Source organism: Octopus bimaculoides, chromosome 28, assembly GCF_001194135.2.
Source record: "Octopus bimaculoides isolate UCB-OBI-ISO-001 chromosome 28, ASM119413v2, whole genome shotgun sequence".
NCBI lineage: Eukaryota > Metazoa > Mollusca > Cephalopoda > Octopoda > Octopodidae > Octopus > Octopus bimaculoides.
The window spans coordinates 8896302-8908357 of NC_069008.1; the positions used below are offsets into that span (position 1 = coordinate 8896302).

A 12056-nucleotide genomic window follows, 5' to 3' on the forward strand; every position below is an offset into this window, starting at 1 on the left:
ATATATATATATATATATATACACATATATACATTTAAACACAAGAGGTGACCCTTAACAAGCAGCCTTATATGCTAGAAGGAGCAGTCAAAACGTCCAAAACCACATCTAAGAGCAATTTCAAAGGGAATCCTCATCATCATCATCGTTTAACGTCCGCTTTCCATGCTACCATGGGTTGGACGATTTAACTGAGGACTGGTGAAACCAGATGGCTACACCAAGCTCCAATCTGATTTGGCAGAATTTCTACAGCTGGATGCCCTTCCTAACGCCAACCACTCTGAGAGTGTAGTGGGTGCTTTTACGTGCCACCCACACATAATTTCGGAAGTTAATTTAGCATTTTTTCATTTGCTGCCAACTGAAACCGCACTTGCGTGGTGAATTTGAAAAATTATAATATATAATGATGAGACGTGGTATTCTGTTTCTAAATTATATGTTAGTGTTTTGGCATAGCCACTGATGAGAACTTCGCCTAGCAAATTATTTGGGGTATGCAGCTATCTAGGACTGCATTATCTGATGTTGTTTCTTGTTGTCATTTAGCCTCATGCTGGTTTTCATCCAACAGACCTACAGTTTTTGAAACAGAGATGTTTAAAGAAAAAAGCTTCTGGAGTTGATTCGTTCATCTTAAATCTTTCAAGGTGGTAACCCTGCATTACTGAAGACTAATGACTGAAACAAGTAAAAAAAAATAAAAGATGTATATATGTGTGTGTGTAGAAGCACATGGTCTAGTAGCTAGGGTGTTACATTCGTGATTGTAAGATTGTGGTTTCAATACCTAGACTAGGTGATGCACTGTGTGGTTGAGCAAAATACTTCATTTGATGTTGCTTCAATCCATTCAGCTGGTAAAAAGGATTAATCCTGTGGCAGACCAGTGTCCCATCCATAACCTATGAGTCGGGAAGGACCTTTGACCCCGTTGATATATGTATACACACACTTATGTACATGCATATCATCACCATTTAACATCCGTTTTCCATGTTGGCATGTGTTGGAAGGGTTTGATAGAAGCCAGAGGACTGTGTCAAGTTGCTATGTCTGTTTTAGCATGGTTTCTATAACTTCTTAACACCAGCCACTTCACACACACACACACACACATATCTATGTGTGTGTGTATATATATATATATGCACACACATAACATATGTATGTGTGTGTGTGTATATATATATATATATATATATATATATATACACACACACACACACACATATATATATACATGCCATTTGTTTTCCATCATTCTCAGCTGGAAGGTGTCATAGCAAAGAAGAGAAATGCCAAAATCAACCTGGCCCTCGCCCACCTCTACAAACAGTCCAATATGGACCGTCCTGCTATAACCTGTTTCAAAGAAGTCATCAGGTTTGTATATTCCTCTTTTTTCCTTTTTTTTCATTTACCATTAACAGCACTACTACTACTAGTTCTACTTGCCTAAATGTCCCTTTTCCATGCTAGCATGGGTTGGATGGTTTGACCAGAGAGCTGCACCAGGTTCCAGTCTGATTTGGCATGGTTTCTATGGCTGGATGCCTTTCCTAATGCCAACCACTTCACAGCGTGCTGAGCGCTTTTACATGTCACCAACACTGGACTCTTACGGGCCAATCCTCTTCAGCAGGGGTTGGCCTTAACAACTCTGCTGTTGAGTACAGCAAGGTGCCAGGTATCTTGGTCCTTTGTCATCCGTCTGAAAGGGTCAGCATCCTGAGGTCATCCCATGTCTTCCTAGGTCTCCTTCTTCCCTAAGTTTCCTTCACTTTGAGAGATCAGCACTTCTTTATGCAGACATCGGCATCTATCCACTTATATAGCTGTAGAAACTATGCCAAAACAGACAAGGAGCCTGAACAGCCCTTCAGCTGGTCAGCTCCTGTCAGACCGTCCAACCCATGCCAGCATGGAAAACAGATGTTAAATGAAGATGAGATATATATATATATATATATATATATATGTATGTGTATATATATATATATATATATATATATATATAAGAAAATGGATATAATAACAATGGGAAACTCGTTGTTTTCACTGGTATGTCTTTAATTAGCTTCTTCCTCCTTGTTATCTATTTAATTAAAGACATACCAGGTTTCCCATTGTTATTATATCCATTTTCTTCTCCTATATAACCTAAACTCTGGTTTTCCAACCAAACCACCTGCTAGTGTACAACCTTACAAAAGACTGTAACTACCCAGCCAGGAGCGACTCTGGATTTAATTATCCCTTAGAGGTATTAAACCCCTCTAACTGATACCTACACTATATATATCAGACAAATGAAAGAAGGGCACTCAGCACATTTATTGGGAGTTACATGTATGGATCAAAACAGTTTGATTCAAACTCCTTGGTACTCTGAGTTTCAACTGTGTTGCTAGTCTTTAGCCATTTTCTATGTTGATTCATATATATAATCTTTGTTGTCTTTTTTTTTTTTTAAGGGAATGTCCCCTTGCAGTTGAAGCCCTTATGGGTCTCTTATCATTGGGTGTGAAGTGTGCAGAGGTGATTGGACTAGTTCTCAGCAGCTTACCCCATGGAGCAAACTACGATTGGTATGTATACATTTTGGGATCTTATTGTGTGAGTCTTTGTTTCTGCTTGAGTTATGCACATTTATGTTTGTTGTTTGTGTGTGTATGAGCTTATATGTCTACATACAGGCTTGTGTGTTTGTATGTATGAATGTATTTATGTATTGAAGGCACATGGCTTAGTGGTTAGGGTATTCAGCTCATGATCATAAAGTTGTGAGTTCAATTCTCTGCAACATGTTGTGTCCTTGGGCAAGACACTTTATTTCACATTGCACCGATCTACTCAGCTGGCAAAAATGAGTAGTACCTGTATTTCAAAGAGCCAGCCTTGTGGCATTCTGTGTCACATTGAATCTCCTTCAGAATTACATTAAAGGTACAAGTGTCTGTGGAATACTCAGCCACTTGCACATTAATTTCACAAGCAGGCTATTCTGTTGATCAGATCAACTGGAACCCTCATTGATGTGACTGATGGAGTGCCAGTTGTTGTGTATGTATGTGTGTATGCAGGTACATGTGTATGTGATCGTGTGTGTATGTTAGGGAGTGCATGTGTATGTGTAGGCATGTACATGTGTGTGTACTTAGGGAGCACAGTGTAAATGTACATGTGTATCTATATGTAAGAATGTGTCCCTTTGTGTATGAGCAGGTGTGTGTGTGTCTGCACATGGGTATATATGTGTGTATGTGTCTGTGAGCATGTGTATGCATGTTTGTAGCTATGTGTATATATGGGTATGTGTGTCTGTGTGTGTATTCTATTACAGAGGCATCATGGGTAGACAGATCCATTTAAATGGCCTCCCAGGCTTCACAAAGATATACTCACACTCTAAGACATTCCACATGTGACCATCTTGCCTTGAATTCAAACATAATATATCCAATGTATCTTTCCCTTTTCTAAAACAGCAGGTGCAATTTGATTTGATGATGATTTCACTGTTATTTCTAACAAATCAACAAACAATTCAAATAGCCATACACAGCCATTTCATTACAAACAACCGCTTTTATTTACATTGTTTTTCTAAGTCCTTTGGCTTTTGATAAGTCTATCCACTCAAGAAGCTGACATTATTAATTCTTTCTGATTTTCTCTTTTGATCCCCCCCCCCCTGCTTTCACAGATTCCCATAACTCTCTGTCACCATCAAATTTCATTATTACAAATTTGAATTGGAAGCTTGAGTCATAGTAAATCTTTCATTAGTTGATTACATAACCGTGGATGCCACCCTTGTGGATGTATTGCAGTTACTCTCTTGATAGAGTTTAGTGACCGTAACCATTGATCTTCTAGGATTCCTTCACTCAGCATCAATGTAAGAAGCACCATTGGCTCAGTTGAGCTCTTCCACTACCTCTTCATGATCCACCATGCTGCAGTCCCTTGACTTTGCCGTACGCCTGGTAGGGTGGCTGAATAGGTGCTATGCCTTGCCAAAGGGCAGCCTGTAATTATGCACGGCACGGTTGTCACCCTGTGAGGTATTTTCAGATACCTGCATTCCCCAAATTTTCACTTAAGGTCAAAAACTTTGAGGGGAGGGCAAAGCCAATTACATCAAGCCCTGCAATCAACTGATATCTAGAAGGAGGAAAGACAAACCCAACCATGGCAAGATTTGAACTCAGAATGTAAGGAACCAAAGGAAATTCTGCTAAGCATTTTTCCAGCTGGCCACTTGCTGATTTTACTACCATATTTTCTGGCAAACAAGTTGACATAATATGTAGTGTAAACATTCAAGCATTGTCATTATCTTTCCAAATCCTGTTGCATTTCACATGGAATTTTTGATCTCCTAAAGTCATTTTGGTGTATAAGTTGACCTACCTTTTGGGTGGGAGCTGTAAATTTTAGTCTAAAAATTTTCATTTGTATGCCAGAAACACGATATTCTACTCAAGAAATCAGTCAAGAAAGACATGCAAAACATAAGTGAAATACTATATATCCTTTGATTTGTATGCTGGAAAATATAGTGTTCTATACAGAAAAACTAATCAAGAAAGACATGAAACATAGGTGAAATACTGTACTTTTCTGACGTACAGGGAGATGTAATATACAGTGTAAACATGGTATAAACATTCAAATATCATCACTGTCTTTCCAAATTAGCCATTTTTCATACTTTCTAGGGGTAAGCAAATAAGAAATAACAGTTGCTACCCAAGGACAAAAATGGTGTTACACAATGTAGTATCTAATATATATGCTGGTGCCACATGAAAAGCACCCATGCTTGTGCCACATGAAAAGTATTCTTGCTGGTGCCATGTAAAAAGCACCCAGTATACTCTGTAGCAGCCTTTGAAAATTTTGAACACAGCTGACAGACACCCAGAGCCTACAAAGAGCCTGGGGTGTCCATAAAGGGAGCTAGAGATTCATTTACTGGTTGATTAATACCCTAGAAACACAACTAGTCAACTTATCAACACAGTTTGTTGACTAATGACTGACAGATTGTTAGCCTATGGTTTATCAACCTGGCTTGTTGACTAGTGACATTTCAACACCACCTTTTGACTAATAACCAATTTATCAACTATGCTTGTTGACTTATGACTGGCATACAAACATAGTTGGTTGATCAATGACTGATCAACTAATCTTGCTGACCTGTCAATATAATTACTGTATTTGATGGCTTGTAATACACTGTTTTTCAAAAAAAAAAAATTCTCTATGTGAAGTTGCTAATATTTTTCTCAATACTTACTTTTTCCTGAATATTCACTGTTGAAATTGGGGGTACATCTAATACACCCATGCATCTTTTATGCTACTGGATATAATTGTTAGCCACTAAATATGCTGTCAGCACATTTGATTAACTGAAACTGCTATGAATTAACCAGTAGCCTATGTGAACATTTATTGCTCCAATATTAGCTGTATGTATCTGTTACAGGTTAACAATGTGGATCAAGGCCCATGCTCTGGTGGTTGCACAGGAGTACACAAGTGCCATCTCAACATTTAAGGCCCTAGACTGCAAGGTAAGTCAACTTTGATGTATGTGGTTTGATGAAACAACCTGTTAGATTTGTCTTTTGTTCCTTCTCCTCTTCCTTTCTCTCTTACCTTGCTTTCTGTCCAGTAATATAAATATACATACATACATGCATACTTACATTAATATTCTTTTCTACTCTAGAAAATTATGAGATTATTATGAAAGAAAACTAAAATGAATGTAATGGTGAATGTGTATTTTAAATGGCTATCATTTCTCTGCCAGTGTGCAGTTGTTCATTAATCATGATATTAATTGACATTTTATCAATTAACATATTTTTCATATTCCTTTGTTCTTTAATTATCTAGCCTTACCTGAAAAATAATGTCCGACTTCTTTTCTCCTTGGGCGAGGCCCACTTCCTCAACGGTGACTACACACAAGCTATGCAACTCTTCCAAAAGGTAATATACTTTGATCCTCTTTACAACTCTTTTATCTCTATGACTTGTTTTCAGTCATTGGACTGTGGCCATGCTGGGGCATCACCTTGTATTTTTGTTGACTGAATTGAACCAAGTACTTATCTTGTTTTTTAAGTCTGGTGTTTATTCTGTCAGTCTCTTTGTCGAACTGCTAAGTTACAGGGATGTGTAAACACGCCAACACCAAATGTCAAGCAGTGGTGGGTGACACACACAAAGACACACACACACATATGTATATAATGGGTTTCTTTCAGTTTCATTCTACCAAATCCACTCTAGACTTTGACCTGCCCTGTGGCAGCCATGCTTGTGCCTGTATCTTTTGCTTGTTTCAGCCATCAGACTGTGGCCATACTGGGGCACCACCTTGAAGAATTTTTAGTCAAATCAATTGACCCCAATATTTATTTATTTTGTTTTTAAGCCTGGTACTTATCCTATCAATCTGTTTTGCTGGACTGCTAAGTTATGGGAATGTAACTACACCAATACTGGTTGTCAAACAGTGGTGGGGACAAACACAGACTCAAAGACACATACACACACACACATATATATGATGGGCTTCTTTTCAGTTTCCATCAACCAAATCCACTCACAATACTTTGGTCAGCCTAAGTTAACTTTTTATTTCTCTATTTTTGTTTTGTTTATTTTTTTCCAATGCTTTATCTATTTATTCATTACCTTTTCGGGTCATTAAAACAAGTGCCTGTTTTATATTGATGCCAAATGATACATTGAACAGAAATGGTGTGTGGAGGATATAACAAGTATCAATGCAGTATAGAAGAGGGAGTCAGTATAGGAAGTTGTTGTTTAGTCCCCTATCAATCCCTTTCTGTTCAAAAGAATTACACATATTTAACCCTTTCCTTACCACATTTCTGTTGAAATGCACTGCCTTTGTTCAAGTTTTAATTCTGGAAATCCCTCTCATACTTGCCCTCTCTACAGTATCATCCTTACTGTCCTGTCACTCCCTCCCCAGCTTTCTTCTTTCCAACTCCTGTATTATTGCTCATCTGTATCCATTTAGGATGATCTAGTGGGAAATGGGGGATGTCCATACCAGTGCATGCGTCGGATAGTTATGAGGAGGAAGACTGGGGGCTGCTCTTTGTTGGAAACGTGATGTTACGATCTAATGTTCTCAATAGATGGTTCTCGGGATCCTGCTATCATTTCTACTCCTAAGAGGGGCTGGCACAGGACCACCAGCAATGGAGAGCACTGGTGGATGTGGTTGGCTCTATGCATGAAGACATCTCTAACTATCAGAGGAAGGTTAACAGAGAAAATAGTTTTTGTGTGTGACAGATGTGTAGGTACAGTAAACACTAGGGATGTACAGAAAATAGACTTCATTAAATGTTCAGGGGAATATTTAGAAGTTGTAGATAGCTTCCATTACCTAGGTTCCTAAGTCAGAAGAGGAGGAGGACGCTCTGAGGTCATTGCTGCTAGAATAAGATGCTTAAGTTGGAATGAGCCCAACCCCATCAAGCAGGAGCATGAAATGCACCTATCCCTTTATCCACCATTCAACAGCATTCATCCCTGTCCAATCTTTACAGTTGTTACCAATCTTCCCTCACTCATTCCCCCATCTTGCACTCCCTCAAATGCTCTTGCACCAACTACTCACTCTCCTGGTTCCTCTGACCCCACTTCTACCCACCTTGGATCTTGAGAGACCCATCCTCTCTTCTAACTGTGAGTAGCCATGTAGCTGCACTGCCTCCTCCTCCTCTCATACATTAACCCTTCATGTATAAAGTCATCCCACCTGCAAGCTGCATGGTGATCTCATTAGCACTGGTGATGAAAAAGCACCCAGTATGCTCTGTAAAGTATATATTAGCACCAGAACAGATGATTTACTAATTTCTTCATAATATTTCTAAATTGATTGAAAAAAAATAGTGTTTTTCAACAGAAATATGGTACAAAAATGGTTTAAGTCAACCTTGGTTTGATCTTGTTTGCTTGTTTCATCATCATCATTTTATCATCAGTATTTCGTATCTGTTTTCCATGCCGGCACAGGTTGGGTGGATTGGCAGGAACTGGCTAGGCCAAGGGGGGCACCAGGTTCCATAGTGTGTTCTGGCGTGGTTTCTCTGGCTGGGTGCCCTTCCTAACGCCAACCTCTTTACAGAGTGTACCATGTCCTTTTTACATGGCACCAGTGCTTTTTACGCAGTACCAACACCTTTGCTTTTTACGTAGCATTAGCACCCACACCAATGTGTTTTACATGGCACCTTGGTTTTAGGATCTCAATTCTGTTGTGATGGATGGGTCTTCTCAAGTACAGCAATGCACCACATATCTCGGTCCTGTCATCTCCTTTGTAAAGCTCACCATTTTGTGATCAGCCTTCATACTTCATCCCGTGTCTTCCTGGGTCTCCCCCTTCTACAACATCCCTCCACTTTAAGTGATCGACAATTTATGCAACTGTCCCCATCCATATGCATCATGTGGCCAAACCAGCACAGCCTTTTCACTTGTACACTGCATTTAATCCTTCTTATGCCTAACTTCTCTCTCCATACACCAGTGCTCTGTCACACATTCGCACCAACATTGCACATCCATCAGAGCATACGACCCTCATTCCTCTCCAGCCTTTGCATACCTTCCACATTCAGGGCCCATATCTCACTACCATGCAACATTGCAATGCTAATATCTTCTCTGAGTAAGCAATCTCACTGATATATATATTTTTAACTAATTTACACCGATTGTTGATGTTTTCTTTGCTTCTTACAGGCTCACCTTACTGACCGTCTCAACGTGAAAAACATGGACACTTTGGCCTACCTTTACCTGAAAGAGAAAAAGATGACAGAACTGGAAAGGTGGGTGCTGTACAGGTGTTGAAAAGGCATCAGTTTTTTTGGTTTATTCTTTTACTGATCTCAGACACTTCTTCTCTTCTTGTTATTTATTTCAGTTAGGGAATTAATTTATTGATCTTTATTGTTTAACAATGTTTTCAACACACACAGGCACACAACACACTGGTTCATGCCAGTAAATATAAGCGAGGCATGGCTGTGTGGTAAGAAACTTGCTTCTTAACCAAATGGCTCCAGGTTCAGTCCCACTGCATGGTGCCTTGTGCAAGTATCTTCTATAGTAGCAGGTTGACAAGAGCCTTGTGAATGGATTTGGTAAGACAGAAACTGAAGAAACCCATTGTGTATATAAATGTGTGTCTGTGTTTGTTTCCCACCACTGCTTGACAACCAGTGTTGGTTTGTTCATGTCCCTGTAACTTGACAGTTCAGTACAAAGTGACCTATATAATAAGTACCAGACTTAATGAAAAAAAAATACATGCTGGGGTCGATCTGTTCAGCTGAAACCCTTCAAGGCAAGGCCCCAGCATGGCCACAGTCCAATGACTGTAATAGGTAGAAGATAAAAGATTTACACGCACATGTGCTTATAACCAACTCAGTGGCATAGCTAGAGTGTATGCTACCTGAGGCAACCCTTGGTGAACCCCAAAAAAGTACTGCAACTAATAAAAGCATCGCCCAGGATCAACTGCTCCCTGCTGATACCCCTCCCTACCTGCTATGCTATTGACATAAACGAACACAAACACATGCGTAAAATACTACGGCTGCATTTGCAGTGATGGGTGACATATCAACCTATACTATGCTTTTGCTAATGGTTTTATGTCCCCATGTAGTCAGAAGCAGGCATTGATATTTTCCCAGCCTTCCCACCATGACCCTCCCCCCAAGCTGAACATCAAGGTGTAATGGCAAGTGGTGGGAATGGGACTTGTGAGTATATTTGGTAGACGGTGTCATGTTAAAAGCAGCCAGTACACACTGTTAAGTGGTTGGCATTAGGAAGGGCATCCACCCATAGAAACCAAGCCAAACCAGACTGGAACCTGGTGCAGCCTGCCAACTCTGAACAAATTGTCCAACCCATGCCAGTATGGTACATGAAAACTGAAAGAAGCCTATTGTGTGTGTATCATCATCATCCGGTGTTTTAAATCCGGGTTTTGTCCCCATTAATGGGGGTGGCCGGATCTACCTTAATGTCATAGCAACTGAGGTAGGCAGATACAGCCCACCCCAACCTTTGGGCTGGCTGGTGCCCATTCTCCTTTGCTATCATGAGGCTTTTTTGGAGCTGGATTTTCTGCAGGGAGCATGCCCTTGTTTACCCCCAACCTCAGTTTCTATATGTATGTATGCTTTTTCTTTTATTCTCTTACTTGTTTCAGTCTGGAGCACCGCCTTTAGTTGAACAAATCAACCCCACGACTTATTCTTTGTAAGCCTAATACTTATTCTATTGGTCTCTTTTGCCAAACCGCTAAGTTACGGGGACATAAACGCACCAACATTGGTTGTCAAGCGATGAATATACACGTTGGGCTTCTTCCAATTTTCCGTCTAGCAAATCCACTCATAAGGCTTTGCTCGGCCCAAGGCTATAGTAGAAGACACTTGCCCAAGGTGCCACGCAGTGAGGCTGAACCTGGAACCATGTGTTTGGGAAGCAATAAATAAATAAATAACAATAGATGGATAATGTGTCAATTCACTACAGCTGTCTCCAACGAATTTTCAATTGATTAATGGAGAGATTACATTATTCATTTCCTCTTGGAACATTAATATACTCAGTCAGGTACAGTGAATTGTATACATAACCTAAATATTTTTCCGCCCGTACTTCGGTACCTGCGTATGTGTTCCTCTATATATGTATGTATATATCTATATATGTGTGTCTTTGTGTCTGTGTTTGTCTCCCACCACCACTTGACAACTGGTATTGGTGTGTTTATGTCCCCCGTAACTCAGCAGTTCAGCAAAAGAGACTGATAGAATGAGAACCAGGTTTATAAAAAATAAGTTCTGGGATCAATTTGTTTGAGTAAAATGTCTTCAAGATGGTGCTCCAGCATGGCCACAGTCAAATGACTGAAACAAATAAAATATAAAAGATACACGGGACATAGTATTAACAAAAATAATGAATGCAAGTGTACATGGTATACAGTACTTATATTGGAGTTTAAACCAGGGCTGATAATGATGCAATTCTCCTGAGACAGGATCATTATCATCCCCTCTTGGGCAACCAAAGAACTGTTTTTCTTATGGCTTATTTGACTGAGTTGTGTTATTTTGTCCCTTTGCAGTTTAGCAAACCATGTGATGGATGGCAACGAACACATCCCTGAGCCATGGGTAGTCATTGGCTACTACTGTATGGCCAACAGGAAGGTGGTAAAGGCTGTGCCGAAGGCAGTTTACTTTGCTCAGAAGGTAAGACTTCTTACAAGGATGAGATGGAGAGAGTTATGTCTACTTTAGGATTGCTGTGCCTTAACTCTTTGGATACCAGCCCATCTGAGATTATCCCTGATTCTATGATACAAACTTTGTCTTTTAAAGTCATTTAAATTAAAACTTTCCAGAAAAATTACATGTTGATTTATGTTCCAAATACCAGCAAAATTAATGATGACAAATTTATTTTACTAAATTCTTCGTTATTTTCGAAACTAATTGAAACAAACTGTATTTTAACAGAAATTTGGTAACAAAAGGGTTGGCCTTAAGGACTTTGAGAACTTGCGAATTGCAGTACCGTAGTCATTAGTTGGAGGTGCTGTATTGAGTTTTTAGTTGCTATACTCTATCCATGTGGAGGCGCAATGGCCCAGTGGACTCGCGGTCATAGGATCGCGGTTTCGATTCCCAGACCGGGCATTGTCAGTGTTCATTGAGCGAAAACACCTAAAGCTCTAAGTGGCTCCGGCAGGGGATGGTGGCGAACTCTGCTGTACTCTTTCACCACAACTTTCTCTCACTCTTACTTCCTGTTTCTATTGTGCCTGTAATTCAAAGGGTCAGCCTTGTCACACTGAATATCCCCGAGAACTACGTTAAGGGTACACGTGTCTGTGGAGTGCTCAGCCACTTGCACGTTAATTTCACGAGCAGGCTGTTCCGTTG

At 39.9% G+C, this 12056-nt stretch overlaps 1 protein-coding gene across 2 annotated transcripts in view; it reads left to right on the plus strand.

Annotated features, from left to right (window-relative positions):
• The window catches only part of LOC106872325 (anaphase-promoting complex subunit 7), a 50041-nt gene that overhangs the window by 12725 nt on the left and 25260 nt on the right, over positions 1-12056 (plus strand). For both annotated transcript variants that reach the window (XM_014919272.2, XM_014919271.2), the window contains exons 6-11: positions 1274-1389; positions 2481-2594; positions 5507-5594; positions 5923-6018; positions 8824-8912; positions 11237-11363. In XM_014919272.2, the coding sequence (XP_014774758.1) occupies positions 1274-1389; positions 2481-2594; positions 5507-5594; positions 5923-6018; positions 8824-8912; positions 11237-11363 (630 nt within the window). The remainder of the gene's footprint in view (positions 1-1273; positions 1390-2480; positions 2595-5506; positions 5595-5922; positions 6019-8823; positions 8913-11236; positions 11364-12056) is intronic.